The sequence below is a fragment of the Lissotriton helveticus genome, chromosome 4_1 (genome assembly GCF_964261635.1).
Source record: "Lissotriton helveticus chromosome 4_1, aLisHel1.1, whole genome shotgun sequence".
Classification (NCBI taxonomy): domain Eukaryota; kingdom Metazoa; phylum Chordata; class Amphibia; order Caudata; family Salamandridae; genus Lissotriton; species Lissotriton helveticus.
This window is the reverse complement of record NC_136063.1, coordinates 673,906,810-673,928,749: the sequence shown is the minus strand read 5'-3', so window position 1 is coordinate 673,928,749 and position 21,940 is coordinate 673,906,810. Positions and strand designations below refer to the sequence as shown.

General features: G+C 44.5%; 1 protein-coding gene across 6 annotated transcripts in view; it reads right to left on the bottom strand.

Annotated features, from left to right (window-relative positions):
* RB1CC1 (RB1 inducible coiled-coil 1) overlaps nt 1–21,940 on the bottom strand; it is a 647,143-nt gene that overhangs the window by 322,333 nt on the left and 302,870 nt on the right. For all 6 annotated transcript variants that reach the window (XM_078687307.1, XM_078687311.1, XM_078687309.1 and 3 more), the window contains one exon: nt 9,127–9,188. In XM_078687307.1, coding sequence (XP_078543433.1) covers nt 9,127–9,188 — 62 coding nt within the window. The remainder of the gene's footprint in view (nt 1–9,126; nt 9,189–21,940) is intronic.

Sequence of the window (21,940 nt, the reverse complement as noted above, 5' to 3'; positions counted from 1 at the left end):
GCCATCCTCAAGCGGTTAGAGGTATTGTAGCAGTTTAGTACTCTGAGGTACAAGATCAGTCTTAGTGTTTTGTTTTTCTTTTTAGGGATGAGAAAGCAAAGAAAGCACGCACTTTGTACAGAATTTCAAAATATTCTTTTGGTAGTCAATCTACATATTGTTCACCTTTTCACAGAAGTGTATGATTGAATGATCTTTAAAATGTTTTACAAATAGGCCATGTCACATTAAAATGGTTCAAAGTGTACTTGTTACTAACAAAGTTCAACCACTGAGAAGAGTGGATTGCATTTGAACCTGTCAAAGGTACCAACAGTGGAGAAGCATAGTTAATGGTAATTAACCTTTCTCTAGCACAAAATGTTTCAAATCATGTAGTATTTTGGGAAGACCAATCTCTTCATTAAAATTCATTCTTATCTCTGAAATTCACATGAGGTCATGTGAGCTTGTTGTACTGTACTGTAATTAAATTTATACAGCCCTTACTAATACTGACAAGGCGTTCAATGTGCTTTATTGCGGGAAGCAAGCTACTCTATAAATGAAAGTTAGTGGTTAACAGAGTGTTTTTTAATTTTAGTGTAAATTTGTTGATTAATGGTTGGTCTCGTGCTCTGAAAAAATTTAAGTATTTCCTTCAGTTTATAGTGGTAGATTAAGTTAATAGGAGTTAGGTGCAATTATTAGAATGAGTACATTCAAGTGAAAAGAAAAATGGTTACACAGATGGAGACATTGTGTTCATGGGAGTGAAAAGAGAAAAGGTTAGGTATTGCAGTACAAAGTTACTTACCTTCGGGAACAACTTATCTGGTAGGAACATGATCTAGCCGCAGCTTCCTTACCTTTGAACTTCCAGGTGTCAGGCTGGATCTGGAAGATTTTGATAGCAGTACCCCTGCGTGCCGGTAGATGGCGCCGATCGACTGAGTGACGTCGGCAGAGTCATGTTTGCCGTCGTCATGTCTGTATTGTCAATATAACTGTCACTGAGGCATGCTGAAGTTCGAACTTTAAATGGATTTCTACGCCAGAAGCGCAGAGCCATGAAGAAACTGATCATGGTGTGCTAAAAAGAAAACTAGGGCCCTGAAGGGGAACAGCCTTGCAACTAAAAACAATTCCGGGGAGGATCGGTGGGTCTGTGGGTCTGTAAGGAATCGGCGGCTAGATCATGTCTCTACCAGATAAGGCATTACCGACGGTAAGTAACTTGTCCATCTTATAGAGACATATAGCCACAGATTCCTTAAATTTGACAGATACCCAAGCAAAATCTTCCCTGGAGGTGGGACTGCAGAAAAGCTGTAAACCAGAAAATCCTGCAAGACAGAGCGGCCACACAGGCACTCCCTGGAAACCTGAGAAACCAGGCAATAGTGTCTGGCGAATGTGTGCAGAGATGCCCACGTGGCTGCTTGGCAGATATCAGTAATGGGAACACCACGCTGGAGGGTCGTGCTGGCTGCCTTCTCCCTAGTAGAATAAGCCCTAATGCCTTTAAGAGGTTGCTTCTTTGCTAAGGTGTAACATCTTTTGAAACAGAGGATAACCCAGTGTGATATGGTCTTCTTTTGGACAGCACACCCCTTCTTTGCTCCCACGCACCCTATTATTGTTATTATTAGGTTTTGTTAAGTGCACATATCACCCAGAAGGGTCTCAAGGCGCTGTAGCGGGTTCCATGGCGGGATGGAGGGAAATTATTCACAGCATAAGAGGGAAAAAAAGTTTAAAACAGCCAGATTTTAAGCTTCTTTCTTAAGTTTGTGGTCTGCAATAGTTTGAAGTTGCAAAGGCAGCTCATTCCAGAAAAGAGGAGCTAAGTGAGAAAAGGATGTGCCACCATTTCTGCTGGTACAGACCTTGAGAGAGGCAAGTAAATGTTTTGCTCCCGAACTGAGATTCTTTTTAGGCACATACCAATTATGTTTCTTGGCCAGATACCTTGAACCATTTCAATACATAGTCTTATGTATCAGGCAGATCTTGAAACAAACAGGTTTCCTGATGGGGAGCCAATGTACAGCTTTTAAACTGGGCGCAGATGAGGACCACAATGGAAGATTCAACACGAGTCTGGCAGCGGTGTTCTGCAACACCTGGAATCTGGTATATAGTTCATCATTGAAAAAGGCCATCAGCGCGATTCCATAGTCTAGACGTCTTATTATTAAACCCTGAACAAGTGAGTTCCTTGATTCCAAAGAAATCCATGGGAAGATTTTACATAGGATTCACATTATGCCGTAGCAGGTGCACAGGACATGATTTACCTGGTCCTTCATGGACAATTTGTCATTTATTTTTACACCAAGGTTTTGTACCAAGGGCTTTGGGGATGGACAGAGGCCAAGGCTTGCAGGCCAGCAGTCATTTGACCAGAGTTCATGTGCCTTTCCAAATAATATTACTTCGGTCTCACTAGCGTTAAGCTGAATGAAGATGGTTAGTTTGCATCCAGGTGTTCATATGAATCAAACAGCTTTTTTTGTTTAATAACACATTTTATTGCCATATTTTTCAGGTACGAAGGCAATCACTTTGTTACAGCGTATTTTTGAGAATGTATACAGTTATTATCAAACTATATATATGATATAAACAGAAGTTAATAAAAATAATTGCTTTAAATGGAAGGTGCACCATAAATGAAGTCAAAATCGCAAATGAAGTCCATTATCATTCTTTATTTGTAAATAGATTAAAATCAGCCATCAGCCAAATCGTTTCATTCCTATCACATTAGGAACTTCATCAGGACTTTGTCCATCAAGTAGTGTATTCACAAAGTTATAGATAGTAGGTGTAGTGTTGCCAGAATATTCATCCAAACGTCAGCGTCAAGTCAATTCCCAATTTGTGATCTAGGTATAAAGGGTTCCCAGCCTAGCCTAGCCAGCGATCCGTTAACTGATTGGGAAATTGGGAGTTGACTTGACCTGAAACCCTGATGTTTGGGTGAATATCCTGGCAACACTACAACTACTATCTATAACTTTGTGAATACACTACTTGATGGACAAAGCCCTGATGAAGTTCTTAAAGTGATAGGAAAGAAACGCGTTGGCCAATTTTAATCTATTAACACATCAAGAATGATAATGGACTTAAATTGCTATTTCGGCTTCATTTCTGGTGCTCCTTCCATTTTAAAAAAATATATATTTATTGTTTTGAAATATAAACTTTACATATATCTGACCAAACTTACATTTTCATAGTTATTCAGCAACCTTCCGGAAAATACAGTGGCTTGCTCAATATTCTAACAAGTACATTTTTATACATGAAAATATTACTTGAAGTTTTCAGTCCACGTCAGCAACTATATTACATATTGTTTGTTCACTGTCTGCTGCCTCCGTTTACTATGGGCACAATCATGCTGCATGTTCGCCTTATACAATAAGTGCAGTTTCCAGCCACCAGGTGCCTCTTTTGTATGTGAGAGTCAGGAGCGTTCAATTTGTAAGTATTGCTGTGGAGCATATTTACTGTATGACCTGTGGCAATGTTCTGATATAAAGATATAACATTTTTATTAAAGACTTAACAACCAATCAAAAGAAATTAAATATATACAAAATGTATAAACGACTAAATTATATGTGAAAAGAAACCAAAAGAAGACGCCATCTAGAACTGGGTGTGACTGGGCTGAGGTCTGTGTGTGCAGGCATGTGGAGGAAGCTTATGTTCGACTAGTATGGGGTTTGGAATTGTAGGGAACCAAGACAGAACAATCTTCCTCAAGGTGTTGTGTATCCAACCAACCACATAGCATATACTAAAAGAAGAGGGAGGCCTACAATTACCTATACGACAGGGGGTTCTGGTGCTCCTTCCATTTAAAGCAATTCATCTTCTCTGGATTCCAGTGGCACTAAACAATGGCAAGGGCCAGAAGTAGATTCACAGGACTATACAACTGATTACAACAGTGATTGAGGTGCTGAACCTGTGGTCAGCCGTTGGAAGCTTTGTGGAAAACTTAACAAAATAACTTCAGTGTAGTTGGACATGTGTATTACATACATAAGAATCAAACAGCTTTTGAATCTGATTCTAGTGTCTGTTGAATTTGGTCCAAGGATGATTAACAACTACGTATCATCTGCATACGAAACTACATCAAACCCATATGATCCAATTACCTTTACCAAAGGTGCAACTTAAAGGTTAAAAAGCATGGGACTAAGTACTGATCCCTGTGGGACTCCCTTATCTACCGTCAAAATGAGGGGAAACTTGTGTACTTATTTGCACAACAGATGTTCGATCTTTTAAGTTGTTTCTCAGCCAGTTAAGGGCTTTGCCTCCGACTCACATCTCTCACAACCTTTGTTCTAGAGTTATGTGGGAGATGGTGTCGAAGGCAGCTAATAGATCTAGTAAGACCAGCATTGCTGAGTGCCAGTTGTCTTGGGCAAGTCTTATGTTATCAATTACCTCTACCAGGGAAAAGTCTTATGTTATCAACTACCTCCACCAGGGACATTTCGGTGCTGTAACAAGCTCTAAAAGCTGACTGAGAAGGATCTAGCAGTTGATGGCTTTCTAGATGGGTTGTTTATTGACCAGGGACTCAAGTACTTTTCCAAAATAAGGAAGTAAGGAAATTGGCCGATAGTTATTGGGCTCTTTAGGACCTGGCAATTGTTTTATAATGATTGGTTTGACCCTAGCCCATTTAATAGCAACTGCCTCTTGATTTAAGGAAATGTTTAAAAGGTTGGTAAGACCTTTGAGAAGAACAGGGGAGAGAACATATGATCTTTTGTTAGGTAAGAGGCTCTCCAGTTTAGAGTGACTCCATCTATACCAACCAGTCGAAGAAGTAATGTTTCACAGTGCACTGTGTCAAAAACTACTGAAATGTCCAGAAGTAGTATTGTAGCTGCACCATTATTGTTCACTATGCTTTTTTAGGACATCACAATTTGGGATTATGACAGATTGCACCCTCTACTTGGGTAGATTCCTCTTTTCCAGACTGGGGTAGTTTATTTTCTTCTATGAATTCTGAGATCTGGCGAAAGGATGCAGTTTCCATAATTTTGTTAAGGAAAGCTATATTGGGGATTGGTCTGTAGCAGTTGGGGGTCTTGGGGGCCAAACTTGTTCTTACCTAGTGAGTATATGTATAACTTCTTTACTATCTATACAAACGTTCCTGCTTTAAGGAGTTAATTATAGTATTTCTACCTGGGACAGATTCTGATGTGCGGGTGGCAGAGGTCAGATAGGTCTTCAAATTCTGAGGCTTTAATTTCTTGGAAGGCTGATATAGATGGAGATTGGGTATCAGCTGTGATTGTTAGCTAAGACTCCTGTGTGTCTACTTTGAAAGATAATGTGTTGCTATTTTATTGCAGATGTCTTGTAAAAGTGAGTTGAGGTTTGACAATTCTCTGGATTTAGAAATGTTGATGGAATGTTATGGTTCGTTTGGGCATTTGACATTGTTGATACTACATAAGTGGATTTGTTCCCTTCTTTTATGTATCATTTGCATATTTTATTGTGCCTGTTAAGGCACTTTTTTTCTTGAGAGTTCTTGAGACATTGGTGTTGAGATGTGTCCTTTAATTTGTCCAGGTCATCATTCACTGTAGGGGCTTTCTTCTTTGCCATGGTTAGAAGTTGTTATGGGATAAATGTGTCAAAGGCTGAGGGCACCCATTGAGATTAATGTGTCAAAGGCTGAGGGCATCTATTCCCACTTAGTTATTGTTTCCTGGTGGTTATTTATTGTAGGAGGTGATTTTACTCTCTGCATGTTTAGTTTGTTTCAATGGTTGTTGTTTATAGCCACGCGGTGGGATTTCGGTTTTTGGGGGGGATCTTAAATAAGAAAGTGATAATGTGTTATTTGGTTCATATAACAGGTGAGTTTTGTTGAATAGGAGTCACTTGAGGACTGGAGAAAATGACATTCAGTATATGGCCAGCTATGTGGGTGTGTCAAGAGATCATCTTTAGTAGGTAATGTGTATTTAGATCTGATATGAAAGCACTTGGTTGAGGTATATTTGGTTTCTCAAACCAGGTTTAGATCAAGTATAGTTATATTAGATAGTTTTGTTGGTGAATCTAAAACTGCCCAAGAACACATCAGTAAAAGCTCTAGTGTTATGTGAAGTGTCTGTAGAGCAAGAGGAAGTGGCAGATGAAAATGGGCTGGGTTGGCAACTAGGTTGGCTTCAAGCCTTGTATAGACACCTCTTCCAACTTGGTGATTGTTATTGTGTTCTTAAATACATTAGCTCGTCTGTCTCATTCTTTTCCTTATCTGTAATGTGTAATGGCTTGATATCCAGGGGATATAATTTCATGTAGACCCTAGGTTTCAACAGGCAATCATAAGCAAACAATGTAGAAGTAACATTTTTCTTTTATAGAAGGAATGGTATGTGTCTGGGTTATGGTTTTTCTTATCTATTGAGCTCTGTGTGGATAAATGTGGTCAATACTGGTTACAATTTGCTTTTTGTGAATATGGCAAGGTGAGGAAATAGAAAGTGCTATTGGAGTCATGGCGCTGGATTTGTGGAGCTCCTAGTAGTGTTTTGTTTTTGTTTTTTTAGGAAGAGAATGAGTCAGATTCTATTTGTGGAACTGTTGCTTGTGTATGATAATGTTTTTGTGAGGAGGTAAAACAGAGTTGTGATTGGTTGTGATGTAGTAAGGGCGATGAAACGTTTGTGATTGGTGGTGTGTGAAAGTTTAGGAGGCATCCGATAAAGACTCTGCCTTCCATATTTCTTGCAACAAAATGTTTCAATGCATGGCTGTTGCAATTTACTTGCTCTTGTTGAATGAGCTTCTACATTTGTAGTGAGTGGCATGTACACCCTAGTAAAATAAATATGCATGGAACTGTCCATCTCCTAATATCCTGCTTTGAAAGATGTCATACTTTGAAATGTATGCCAAAGGCTGCAAAAATCTGGTCAGAACTTCTCATGTTGTTGTCTTCTCAATGTAATAGCTCATGCTTCTTTCAGCATTTAAAATATCTACAGAAATTACTTGCTCCTGCACACCATTAAAGAAAAAAGAAAATCAACCCAAGTATCTCTTAGTGGCCCTTAAAGTTCAGCAATTCAGGACATTTGCTGATTAGCAATACACAGTTTAACAAAGGGGAAAACAATATTTTATATTCATGGGTATGATGACTTGGAAAATACTTCTATAGGACCTCCTTTACTTTATTAGTTTTGTTTTGCCAGGAAAAGACTATGTCTTTCTCTTCATGCAATTAGCTTGGTTTTAGATCCTCTTTCTGTGGCCTGCTGACTGCGAGTCTCTGAATTCAATATTTAGAAGAGCGGTACCTAGTGCCTAAAAAATGTTAATCATCCTATCACATACCAGGGACACTAGAAAAACAGCTGTAGAGATGCTTACTTATGATACAAACATTTATTGAATGTGATCTGAAAACTGGTTAGTGCATGTAGAACACTTTAAAAAGATTGCCAGTACAGCATGAGTGTCGCTAATTCATGATAGTAAACAACAGCTACTACAGACAAGGTTTTCCAGGGAAAATATTGAATGTCCTGTTTGTGCATTGGCCCTAATGAGGCAGTGAATTTACAAAAGTGTTCATTTCACACACTGGTATGATCACAACAGAAAATCCTTTCAAAGGGACGCTCAAATTATTAAAAGAACATGCATTTGTAACCTTGTAAACAGAGATGGCTGAAGGGTGCACCAGAATGACAGTTTTTGTTCTACTATACATAAAATCTCAAAAATATGTTATGTAGCAATTGCTAATATAGCATGCCAGAAAAAAAATATTTCCCCTCTTGGGAGAACTCCCTCGAGTAGGCTTCATTCTCAATATTCTAATGATTACCAAGCAATTTGTTATTTTGTATAAGATTTCAGGAACCATATTGCCAAGTTTACTGTACTAGGATTGTTGTAGTTTTTTTTTTCCTGAGGAACACAACATTGGAAGGTCACTTGTATACAAAATGTCCTTGAAATCAGATGAAGGACTACCAACCAACTCTGTCACACCCTGTGGTTCTTAGCAAATCTAGCAACTCAAGATTCTGAACTTGCTTACTGCCTGTGTTAGCAGAAATAGAGGAATAGCTCAGAGAAATATAATGGACTTAGGAACCGTAAACACGTACCCTGGAGGGTTCTGTTTGCAGTACCTGAAACTGAATTTATATTTTTACCCCTATTGAAGATTTCTTTTTAGGAGATAGGTCCTGTATTTGAGCACACATTTACAAAATCTCTGTGCTGCCTTGTAGAGATTTTTAATCATATCAATTTTTCCAGATGCACTACACCATTCTAAAATGTTTATGACGTGGTCCCTACTGCTCACTGCAGAATGAGGTTTTTGGTCTGATCTCTCAAATGCACTTGAATTCCAGAGAAATTAGATCACTGACCCCTCTTACATGGGGGTGAGGCTTTTGAAGGAGAAGGGCCCATCTCATGCTGTTTGAATGTCAGTCCGTTATCTCAGAATGGGTCTTTGAGAAGGAGGGCATGAGTGCGGCATGCTTGTCATTTCTTTGTGCATCTTTCCGAAGTTTGTCTATTATTTCATGTTAAAAATGAATATGTAGCCATAGTTGTGTATCAACAGTGTGCAAGAAAATCTTGTTCCTAGCCAGGCCTCTAAATGTTCAGTCAGGCCAATCTTCTGCAAATTGTGATCCTATTAAAAATGTGCAAGGTTAAAATTGTTAAACATAAACCTTTTTAATCCAGTGAGGGATTCTTTTCATTGAATGTATTAAAGTACAACATGGCTAATGAATATATTGGCTGTACTAAGCCGCCAAAATGGGTTAGCATTTTAAGTGCTTGCTCCTGATATCTGGTGTAATCTACAGATCAGAAATTTGTATCCTGGCTAGTGCAACTCAGTGTTTCATCATCCATAATTGATGACCTGAGAATTACTGAGTAAAAGCAACATCTGTTCTTTGAAACACTTTGAAACAGCAAAACTGTGGCTTTAATGACTAAATACAAACAAGTAACTTATAAGTTGTGTCTATGCTTGCTTTACTATGACTAATGTATAGTAAAATCTCAGTAGTTGTCACAATAATTAGCAAATCATATACTTACACAAAAGGATGAAGGCCAAGAGTCAAGACCCCTGAACAGACGATTTCTTAAAAAAGATTTTCCTGTGTTAAAGAAAACAAACAAAGAAGAGTATTTAGTGGAAAACATGTTAATATTAAGCACAGAATCACAAATCATCGGTTGGTGCTATTTGTACTGCATTTGCTACTCAGACGCAACGCTTGGACACAAATCAGACAGCATAGCAGACAGCTGTATGAGCTGACAGGTCTAGCACGGGATGCATACAGGACCTGAAGTCCGAAAGGATAGTGCTGCCCCACTACCATAGACTTCAGATACCTAGTGAGGTGGAAGCAGCTTTGCAAAGCAGAACAAAAATCTTTAAAATACTTAAATATGGAAACAATGAAGCCCCAACTGTACCAAGCGCAGACCTTTTTCTCTGTTCCTGGGTCTGTCTGTGGCTACTTGGTCATACTCTGCTGCGCATCAGTCATTGACTAAAGATGTTCAGGGGCCTTGGGGACAAATGCAGTGATCATTGGACGCAATTTACTGTTAAATGGGTCTTGAATGTCCAAGGGTGAGTGGTTAATGTTATAGCAGCTTATAAAGCGTGTTGGTTACTCCATTACGGAGTGTCCATGTGCTGAATTCCAATCGAGGCTGAAGACATACTTATAGCCAAGTTTTAAGCTGTTTCCTAAAAATAGATTCTGAAGTCTCCAGTATTAGGTGCAGAGGTAAAGAATTCCCTCGAATTTTACTTAGGTAGAGATTCGCTCAAAGCGTTTTCTGTTGAGTTTTGGAATGCAGACCAAGCCAGTTCCAGCCGACCTCAGACAGCGTGTAGGGAGGTAGGAGTGTATCATGGGGCAGAGATATTTTGAGCCCTCGCCCTGCAATATTCTGTGGACATAGCAGAAGTCTTCAAAGTAGATCCTCTCCTCAACGGCAAGCCAGTGGAGAGTCTCCAGGGCACTACCAGTTGGAGAAAATCTGGTGATATTTAACAGTATCTGAACTGCTGCTTTTTGCACCCGTTGGAGCATATATATGCTCCTCTTCGGGGCCCCAGATATGGAAATTTACAATAGTCTAATCTGGAAGTCACCAAAGCCTGGACCACTGTCTTTTTGGCAGCTTCCAGGATAAGCCCAAGAATTGTATTCAGCATTTTTAGAAACCCATAGCAGGTACTTTTGAGGGTGGAAATATGGTCAGAGAATGAAAGTGTGGAGCCAAACCAAACTCCAAGGTTTTCCACTTTGAGGCTCAGAGAGGGTGGAGACCCTGGCATACCAGGCCACAAACTTGATGACCATATGGAAGGTTGTGGGAGCATGTGGTTGGCGCAGGTGGTGAGCCAGTCATTGAAGATTTTTGTGTCACCCTCAATGTTGCCTGTGTGCTATGGGATGCTTCAGCAGTGTCTTGGTCCATTCTTCTCGGATACTCTACCACAGCATCGTCATGCTTGTTTTTGGTGGGGTGATTCGGTGTGAGGGCATACTGAAGTGAACAATGTAGTAGGCTTTTCATGTGAGCGGTGTTCTGTGGTTGGTGGTGATGATGTTGCTAGAAGAGAAGATAGGGCAATGGGCATGGCCAGCTGTGTGGATAGGTCCATGGACAAGCTGGGTGAGTCCAAGCTTGCTGAGGATTTAGAGGATAGTCGTTAATTTGGGGTCTGTGTTGTCTTCCAGGTGGAAGCTGAAGTCCCAGAGTAGGATGTAGTTGCTTGATCTGATGATGAGGGGAGCGATGTGATTGAGGAACTCCGCTCGGTGGGATCGGTGAATGGTATACAAGGGTTCCCTTTACGGTAGTATTGTATCGGTGATGGGTTTAGATTATACACAGGATGTGATGGCGCGCTAGCTTGTGCGTGTTTGAGGTATACCTGTGATTGATGGGTATGCGGTGCAAACAGGTCAGGGGAGAACAAACCCAAGTTAAACAACCCCTACACTAGTGTGGATGCGAGTCCACACGTATAAATGAACAAAAGTCCTGTGCATACGTTTGTAAGTAATGGGTTTTAGTGTCAAAACCTATTTTCTAATACAATGAACTTGTACAAAGAATGAGGGTTGAGATCTTGCAAAGTTTCAGCATATGGATTTATAGTCAATCCAGATCAGTAGAGAATACATTCTACCAGCCGACACGTGTTTCGTCACAACGTGTTACAATTGTGACTTCACGTTTTAGGGTAAACCAAACAAGAGTAAAGGACGGGTCCGTCCCTTGCGGTGCTGGAGCTGGGTAGGATCGCAGCACATCTCGTGGTTCTTTCTGTTGTATCCGGGTGCGGGTATACCCTAAAACGTGTGGAAATGATTACTCACACTTTCCCCGACCTACACCAGGATCGGTCATACTCTGCCTTTTAATGATCTTACCGAACTTATTGCCATTTCACTCTACTTACAGCCCTGAAAAGTCACAATTGTAACACGTTGTGATGAAACACGTACAAGTTTATTGTATTTGAAAATAGGTTTTGACACTAACACCCATCCCTTTAAGCTAGTGTTGTGGTCTGTTCGTATTTTGAAGTGCAAGTGTTCCATGAGATTGGTGTCTGAGTCCATGGAGGTGCTGCAGTTGATAGTGATCTTATGGATGATCGAGAGTCCTCCACATGGTTTGTGGGCATGGTCTTGGTGTATGATTTTGTAGGTGAGCAGGATGCCATCGGCAATATCCAGGTTGGATGCCGAGTTTAGCCTGGCTTCGGTCAGGAGCGTTGCTGATCAGGAGGGCCCAGATTTCTGTGGAGTGCTTCCGAAATGACTGGACGTTAAGGAGCAAGGTGGATAGATGGTGTAGGGAGTCGGTGGAGTAGAGTGCCTGTTGTTTGGTGGCAGTTGTGTCGGTACAAGAGGTGTGTCAGTTGAAATTGCAGTGGGCGCAGGTGAAAGGTCCTACCCTGGGCACAGAAATATGTGCTGCAGCAGTGTGAAGGCTGGTCTGTGGTTTTGTGGTTGTGGAGGATGGCAGTGGAGTAAAGACGGAGTTTGTTGGCTCTGATGTCTGCAGCAGCTGTGATGGTGGGCTTGTGTCAGATGATGTGGGGGCCAGGGTTCCATGCGCTAGCCGCGGTCCGGGTGCAGACATGCTTGCAGTGGTGTGCCTTAGGCACACCAGCAGCGTGCACCAGCTGTGAAAGTACAATAAGTGGGTCCTGGAGTGGATGGGGTTTCAGCAGTGGTAGGAACATGAGAGCGTGTAACAGGGCAGTGGCGGTTAAACTAGGCAGCAATGCGCTGCCAAGAGCAAGTGAAGCAGAGAGAAACTGGCACTGGCAACAGGAGATGGCAGCTAGCTAGCAGGAGCTGGCAGCTAGCAGGCAGGAGCCCAGGTGCAAGGTGAATCCAAACAGCAGTGCCTGATAAAGTTATGTATTGATTGCCATGCCAAAAATATCTATCGCTTCTATAATTTCTTAATTGTTTCATTGTAGATGCTTTGGCCCTTGGTAAATGTGTTTTAGGATTAATTGGGAGAGGTTCATTTACTAACAGGGAGCAGAACATACTGCAAGAAACTATCCATCTAGAAATGGGCTGTTTTGAAATGGAAATAACAATTCTTAGTGAGCCAAAGTTTACAAATAGAAGGTTAGTCTGTCTGATCTCTTTTGGTTTGTCTAAATGGAGTTCCAGCACCCTTTTGACATCTAGAGAGTGAAGAGCCCTTTCCACTTGGGTGAAGGGCTCAGGAAGAAGTTTGTCAAGCAAACGGTCTTATGAAAAACTGTTCAAGGCTCATGTGAACAGAAGGCCTGGATTTCAATGGCTCTGGGCAAAGAGGTAATAGCAGTAAGAAAAGGTGTTTCCCACTATAAATTCTACAGTCAGCACGTCTATATATTCAAACAGAAGACCCATAACGTTTGAAAGAACAATGTTTTATTCCTTTGGTGTCGAAGGGGGCCCGATAGGAGGGAAACCTTCTTGACACACTCCAAAATATCAGTACTTCTGGTATTTTAAAGGAAGAGGTTTGAGAAGGAGATTACCTATAATAATTAATAGCTGCAAGGTGTACTTTTATAGTTGTAAAGTACGGGGAAGATCATTCCAGATGCGAAAGATATGGACTAACCACCTCCTCTAGTCATCTCACCAGATTATAGTTATTCTGTATACACCAGATGCAGAATCTCTTCCACTTAAATGCATAAGATGCTCTAGAGAAAGGCCATTTCGCCTCCTTCAAAATGTCCATATAGATTTACTGGGGATCTAAATGTTCATACTTCAGGAATTCAGTAGTCAAACCGCCAAGACCAACGATCGTAGGTTGTGATGTAAGATCCGACCCCAAAGCTTGTAGAGAAGGGGTCTTATCAGTATGGCAGCTTCATGTGTAGTATTTCGGATAGGTGAAAATTATCTTTGAACCTCCACTCCCATGGCCATTCCGGGGCCACAAGAATCATTCTTGATGTGAAATTTTGAAGCTTGATAATCACAGTTGGAAGGAAAAGTATAGAAAAATGTCCTTGACCAACCGATCAAATGGGGCTTTTCCAATGGACAATGGTTGGTAATATCTTGAGGCAAAGTTTGGTAATTTTTTTAATGATTGCCTCTGTAAACTGATTCACGGACAGCTACATTTTTTGAAGATGTTTTGTAATACTTCTTAGTTGCCATCCAATCTTCTTTCTTGTATCTGTCGACTTAAGGTATCTAGTTGTGAGTGTTTCACTACTGTGTCTCAATCAGGGTTGGTAAAGCTGTAAGAAAGTGCCCTCTTTTTGCATGGTTGCCCCCACTTTTCGCCAAACTGCATATGTACTTTGACTGAGTGTGCCCTAGGTTCCTGCCAAACAGGTACCCAGGGCCGATGTTGTTTCCCTAAAACTGCATTGAGAAGAAACTCAATTGGCACTCATTGGCCACATGCCAGTCCCTTGTAAATGGTACCACAAGTACCAAGGGCACAGTGACCAGGGAAGACCAATAGGGGTTGCAGCACTTATTGGTCCACCCTTAGAGGCCCTGTACCTTTACACCCACACACTGCCATTGCGTATTTTGGTGCAGAACAAAGTGAAGAGTCGACATGGCAGACATTCCTGTGTGCCATGCCTACAACACACTGCCCTGCATAGGTCAGCCACCCCTCTAGCTGGGTGCACCATACCAGTGGTGAGGTTCAGGAGGATGAGCCTTGTACCCCTACAGTTTCTAAGCCACTAATTAGTCATTGTAAGTGCAGTAATCCCATTAAGATATATGGTGCTGGGAGCTTGTCATTGCAAACTCCACAGCACCATAATGGCCTTGCCGAAAACTGGGACGTTTGATATCAAACTTCTCAGCACATTAAACCCACACTAATGAAAAATGCACTCAGAGGGCATCTTAGAGATGCCCCATGAAAAACGACCTAATTGTAGTGTCCTGGCTGAGTGGCTGCTCGCCAGCCGCCAGACATGTTTCTGGACCCCTGGGTTGAGAGCCTGCTGCTCTGTGGGGTCTGAAACAATGCCCATCCTGGGATGAGATGCCAAGCCTCCTCTCCAGGATGGGCAAGGTCCAAAAAGGGGAACCTTCAAAGGCATGCCGACTTTGTGAGCTATCCCAGCCCTTTACTGCTACCAGCACCTTGCTCCCACCGTTTCTGACCTCCACTTTGGGTGGGAGAATCAGCGGGAAAACAGAGTGAGGAAGGAAGGTGTGCCACCTTTGCCACCCCCACCCCTCAGGTGGGGGAGGCGAAGTGAAGCACAACTCTCAGTTCCCGCAATCTTGCAGATCGGGGGACCCAGCCAACCAGGGAGAGAGGCATATGCCCCCTCCCACTGGAAGGTGGCATAATAGGGGGTGTATCCACCCCAAGGAAGGGACCCATTGGTCCCAACCTTTACTTGGGTGTAATTAGGGGCAACGCCGAACCTTGCCTCCTCAGACAAAAATTGGCAAGAAGAAGAGGAGGAGGATGCCCACTGACTTGGCCCCAGCCCTACCGGCCTGTCCCCACCTCAAACCTGCTCCAGTGAAATCCTGGTGTGTCCTGCAGCCAGCAACCTCAAGAACCCAGAATGCCTGCCCTGACTTCCAAGCCAAAGACTTTGTCTCCCAGGAGCACCGGATTAGCTCACCCACAGACTCAGGCCCCAGCCAAAACCACAAGTCTGCACCACTCTACACCCGATGCCTACGGCCTGAATTCGAGTGGCCCAACACCACAAGGAGGTCTCTCTGGCTATCCTGACCTGAGATCTGGTGATCCCTGACTTGCCTCGAATCTACAAGCAAAGCCTGCAGCCCCATTTTGGAGGATTCCCCTGACCGCGACCAGAGCAGTTAAGAAAACCGGACCCCTAACGACAACTCTGCACCCGGCGTCCCACAGCCCGACCGACAGCGGCCCAGCATCCCCAGGCATCCCAAATTACCTCTCCAACCGGTGGTCACCTCCAGAAGATCTTCGTCCTGAGCCTGCAGTTTTTGTTGCAACAGGAGAATCCCCATTGAAAACAACGGGGCACGTGACGCCAAAACAGCACCCTGCACCCAGCCACCCTAGTGCCGCTGCAGGTGTACTTTGGGTGCAAACTCAGATCCCCTTTGAACTGAGCCTAACACTATGCGCTTGCTCCCACAGCCTTGTGGCCTGCTCGAGGGCAGCCACCAACCGGAGGCCCCCTATTGGATAACATTGGGCCTCAGCACTCTGCACCCGGCCACCCTAGTGCCGCCGAGGGTCTTTCAGGAGTGCATTCTTGACCCGGGGGGAAGCTGGTTCTAACCCCAGAATACCTACTCCCACAAACAAGTACTTACCTGCAAACCATTAACCTCATTTTTCTGCATAGGAATACATTGAATGTTTTTCCCTTGAAAATTGTTTTAAGTGTGGAGCTGGTTAGTATGAAACACTTAAAAACTGCAAATGCACAAAACCTGATTTACTTACCTTTTCTCTAGGAAATGTCCCAGTGTGATATCTAAGAATATCACACTGAGTGGAAAAAGTAACTTAAAAAGTAATCTAAAAGTATCATACAAAGTAATCTGTAAAGTAACTGAAAAGAAATGTCGACATATTGACTTACCTGTAATTCAACCAACTGCATTAGAACCTGCACTCAACTGTAAAACACTGCATGAGATTTTGCAAAGCATTTATTTCACTTCCTGCACCAGGCTTGGCTTGGTTCTAGAAATAAAAGAACTAAATAATATTTTTGATACAAACAAAATGGTATGAGTTCAGTCTATGAGTGTGTGACATCATTTGCTGCCTGAGTGTGTACCACAAATGCTTAACATTACACTCTGATAATGCCTTACTGCTCACCCACACTACCACACATAGAGAGTAAGGTGCTATCTACTTTTATGTCTGCCTACCTTTGGGGTTCCACTGGACTCTGCGCACACTATACCTCATTTTGGTATAGTATATACAGAGCCAGCTTCCTTCATTGGTGTATCAGGAGTGGGATATACAACTTTGCATTTGTTGGACTGACTTGGTCAACGCCTGATAACACAACAGAACTCTTAAATTGTCTTAAGAATTATGATTTTTGAATTTGACAAATGTTTCCAAATTACTAAAACACTTGTTAGGGTCTTGGTTTAGTCACTTTAGAATTGTAGAAAAATAAAAGCTCACTTTAGTTACAGGTAAGAGGGCGTTAGAAGTTTTTCTTTTCCAATGTATCTTAACAAGAACCCAGCTGTTAGTGAAGATAACAACAATGCCATAGAGAACCAGGTTGAGAAGCTCAACCTCATCACTACTTGGAATTTAGGGAGTTAAGGTCTCTATGCAAACTTAAAAATATTACCATGGGATCCCATCCCTACAAACAAAAACTCCAGAAGCTATTGGCAGGGTATGCTGAGGCTCATCCTTCTGAGAAAGGTGAAGATCTCTCAGATGAAGAAGAAGAGGGGGGGATGAAGTTAACTACCACCCCCACTTGATAGGGAAAGAAGGGCCCCAGTGCCCCTCAATCCAAGAATACAACTCCTCCCTAGGTCCCACACAGGTGGGTGAGGCACTTCTGAGGACACCGAGGACAGCCTCAATGAGGAGACCAACAGTTTAGTAAGGTTGACAAAAAGATTGGATCTGAAGACCAGACTCCTGGCTCTAGAGAAAGAGAGAGCAGAGATGGGCTTAGCTCCCATCAATGCTGGCAGCAACTTGACTAATAAGGATAATGAGCTATCTTATGATCCTAAAATCCCAAAGAGATTCTCCCTAAATATGAAGAGGGTGATGATATCACAAAAGAGTTCACAGCTTTTGAGATGGCCTGTGAAATGAGAAAGTTGATGAAGTCACACTGGGGGGGGGCACTCCTTTGAGAAATGTTCACTAGTACCTGCAGGGACAGACTCCTGGCCCTTACAGGGGCAGATGCTGGGTCTCATGACCTCATGAAGGCCTCTGATTGAGGGCTTTGGACTCACAACTGAGGAATATAGAATTAGATTCAGGGGGCTCACAAAACCCCAATCAGTTTTGGATTGACTTAGTGGACTTCTCAGATGGATGGTTAACTGGAAACAATGTGCATGATTTCAATGGACTTTAAAATGTGTTTATGAAGGAACATATTTTAAGAAATTGAAATAATGAAAAGTTACATCAGCATTTGGTAAACCTGGGTCTAATTTCTCCCCAAGAGTTGGGAAAGAACGCAGACCACTGGGTCAAAACTAGGGTAACAAAAACCGCCACTGGGATTGGCAAAAAGAAAGGGGTTACAAAACCTCCCCAGGGAAAAGGGGATGAGAACCCCAAAGATAAAAAGCCTGAGTCTTCAAAAGGGCCCCAAAAACCTGCTCAGGGGGTGGGTCTAAAAACTCTTCCCAGTCCAGTAATTGATACAAAGGGAGAACTTTGGTCACCTAAAGGCCTGGTGTTTCAACTGCAAGAAGTTGGGACACTTAACTGGAGATGCTATTTGTCCTAGAAAGAAGCCCCCTAGTCCTCCCACAGCTATTGCTGGTGTAGTCAGTCTCCAGATGGTATCAACAGTGTGCCCAGAGCAAATCAGGGTTCACACTGAAGTAGTTCTAGTGACTGAGGGTGAAGTTGAGTTTTCCACTTTAGCTGTGTGGTGACCCAACAAAGAAATATCTGCAATACCCCTGGATCAATGGGATTAGAATAGTGGCCCTGAGGGATACAGGTGCCAGAGTCACTGTGGTGAGATAGTAAGATATACACTGGTTTACCCAGAGCAATACCTGATTGGGAAATGTTACCCAGTCACCAACGCTGAAAGTGTTACTACTAACATGCCATGGCTATGGTGACAGACTGCGGGGGTGGGGGGTTACTGGTCTGAAACAGGTAGTGGTCTCTCCAAAGCTCCCAGCTGCCTAGGGGGCGTGGCTTGGCCGGCTGCAAGATGGCTGCACTCTAAGTGGGCTCTGCCAGCTAAGCGAATAATCCTTCAGAATCGTGCAGATGACGGCACCTAAATAACCTTCAACCGGCATCCCCTGTTCCGCTGGTGTCTGAGGTGTAGTCCGGTGCTGCTCCCGTCCTGTGGGGGCTGTGGACGGACGTCTGCTGGCGGCGCCGGGCTTGGCCCTCCCTGGCAGGCGAGACCCGGCCCTTCTCTTATCCTGGATTGCCTTCCGGTGAGTGTTTCTGTCGCCGTGGCTACCTGCGGCGGGGTAGGGGGCATGCACGCTGTACCACTCGGCCCGAGCCCCGTGCCGCTCTAGCGCCCTTCTCCACCTTGCTACGGGCTACGGGCTCCCGGGCCCTGCGACGTGAGCGATGTGCCCCCCTCGCCTCCCGACTGCATCTGCCCCTGCTGTGCACGTACGCCGGGCGGCATCCCTGCTGTGCTGCGGAGTCCTGCCCACGCCCACCCCTTCGGCCTCCTTCAGCGGCACGTCACGCCACTGCCGCCCTGGGCGCATACTCACGAACGCCTTTACTACCATCCCGGGGCCTTCCTGCTGTGGGTCCCCCCTGCACCTGGCACATCGCTCCTCGCTGCTGTCTGGGCCGGACTCGGAGCTGTGTACTGATATTGGCCGCGAGGCTCAGAGGCTGAGTCAGGGCCTGCAGCACCTCACTCCGCCTCCTTCAGAGGCCCTCAACGTATTCCCCTCACGCCTGCTGCCTGGAGGTCTGGTGCACCGCCTGCTCGGCCTCGGGCCCTGCCCCAGGTTCCTTCAACTGCCACACATCACCTTGAGCCTGCTCCTCTCCTTCAAACTCGACATCCGCTGGTGTGCGGCCCTGCTGGAGGAGGTCCACCACCTCGGAACCCTGGGGCCTGCCTGCGCCTTCGGTGTGCTGTCTCATCTCTTTGGTGCTATCCGCTTTACGTTACTGTCACACTAAGACCTATATCCGTGGGCAGGTGGCTACTACGGCGCGGATTGCGGTATGCCCTTTGTAGCTCCCCAGGCTCCTTCACTACTTGAATTAGCTGCCACCATCTCTGCGCCCTTGGCCCTCTAGTAGACAGTTGCCATACCTTATTGCTGGTCAGTGGGTCCCCTGGATACCCACTCGGCCCTCCTGGAGTTATCCTGTCAGGCTGCCGATTTAGCTTGCATGGTGTCTGCTGCATCCCTCCACCACTACACCTCGTCCTTGAGTAGCCTGGACTGACGGCTGCCACCCTCTAGAGAAAGGGACCATGTCATCTCCACCATCTGGGATTGCTGGGCGTCGGCCTTCCTATACTGTGCTAAATTCGTCGACCCCATCTGGCACCCTTCTCCGCTCCTATTCCCAGGTGTGATTTCCTACTGTATGAACCTGCTATGGGGAGGACTTACCCAAAGCAACCCAAAATCACCTTCGACCAGCGCAGATCTACACGCCAAGACGGTGCGGGGTCCTCCTGCTCGTGACGATGATCTGAAGGCAATCATGCTAGACGTCAAATCCACGGTTACCGGAATTGCGGCTCAACTGAACCAACTGTCCGACCGCCGGGACTTGGTCAAAGCCCGGGTGGACTCTCACGACTCACGCCTCCTGCATGTTGAGTCCCGGGTATCAGAAGCTGAGGGCGCCACAACTCAGGACAGCCATAAGTTTGTATAAATTGACAAAATCCTGGACATTATTCAGAGTAAAAACGAGGATTTGGAGGCCCTTTTTCGGAGGAGCAACCTCCGCATCACGGGAGTGCCTGAATCCACCAATATTTCCCGTATGGAGGACTTCGTTGAGCAGCTCATCAGGGCACTCTTTGGTGACATTTTCTCCCCTGTCTTCATCGTCGAACGGGCACATCATTCCCTCGGCCCACGCCCTGGCACCGGATTACCTGCTGGCCCCATCATTGCAAAGATTTTAGATTTCAGAGACCGCGATGCCATTCAGCGCGCGGCCAGAGACAGGGTCAAAATATGTCACCAAGGCAATTCGCTTTCCTTTTACCCAGAATACACCATAGCAGTACAAGCGGCCCAACGTGAATTCCTCCCAGCCAAAAAAATCATTCAAAAGCACGAGGTCACATACTCATTGGCGTACCCTGCAAAGTTGAGGGTCCGACAGGGTGCTAAGAGGCATGTTTTTTCGGATCCCAGAGATGCTCTCGTTTATGCCAAGAAACTCGACAAAACTCACCGCACCTCACCTTCTACCTCTCAAACTGCGGCACCGGACAACCTCAGTGACAATGATTAACTAATTGTGCTTTAACAGCTTAATATTTCTTAACGTTGTCTGAAGTTTCGGTAGCTTGGCCACCTTGCTTTACTGCAGGGGAGTTTGCCGAGCCTTGCCATGCCCTCACAGGATAATTCCCTTATCTTACAAGGTTTCCCCTTTTCCAAGTTGCGGGCTCCCGGGATGGGGATGGGTGGTATCTCAGCCTGATTGGGGGGTTGGAGTGGGCGCGGGGGTGGAGGGACTTTTGGTAATGCTTCTTGATTGTGGGGGTGGGGCAGGAGGTTCTGGGGTTCCGCTAGGGCACTGTTTTTTTTTGCTGTGGGCTACTGGATTGCATCTTGTTTGGTGGGTGGAGGGAGGGTGGGTCCGTTGGTAGTTTAAGCTTTCTTGTTCTCATTTTATATATCTCCTCAACACACAACACTGCACTATTATGCTTGATTACTGTCCTTTGTTTGAACAATGCACCTCATACTTTTATAGGATGGCACCTTTTGGATCGACCCCATCTGTTTTATCCTTATCCCCATTTTGATGCCGCTCCTCATACGCAATTTTCTCCACAGGTGCGGGCACTGTATGGCTTCATTGATCTTTTCTGTGATTGCTCGGTCCATTACACATTCAGGTACTTCTGCCCCGATTTACACATCAGATTTTGACCATGAACTGGACTTGCTGTCCAGCAATCCCTGCCACCCTGGTCTAGCTTTTTATGACTGACACCATATGCTGGACCTGGAATATACGCGGTCTTAATGACCATCGCAAGGCTAGGCTCATACACTCCCATTTAATTCGACACAAAGATGACATATGCCTTTTACAGGAAACCCACCTGCTGCAAACGTCCTCCTCCGGACTGCAATCACGCCACTAGGGGGCATCCCACTCGTCTTTTTATTCCTCTTATTCCCGTGGGGTATCCATTCTGATTTGGAAGGGTCTCCCTTGGTGCACAACGCGGGTTATTACTGACCCTGATGGGCGTTACGTTATCCTACATGGCTCCCTGCTGACCCAACCCATGACAATTGCGGCCGTGTACGGCCCTAATTCGGATAACCCTGACTTCTTCACTCACGTATGGCATTTTATATCGTCCTTGGGACCCGCGGCACTTCTCTGGGGGGGAGATTTTAAAGTTACACTCTCAGCTAACTTGGACCGCTCTGGCCCCTATTTATCCCACCCCCGCTCTCCTTCTGTC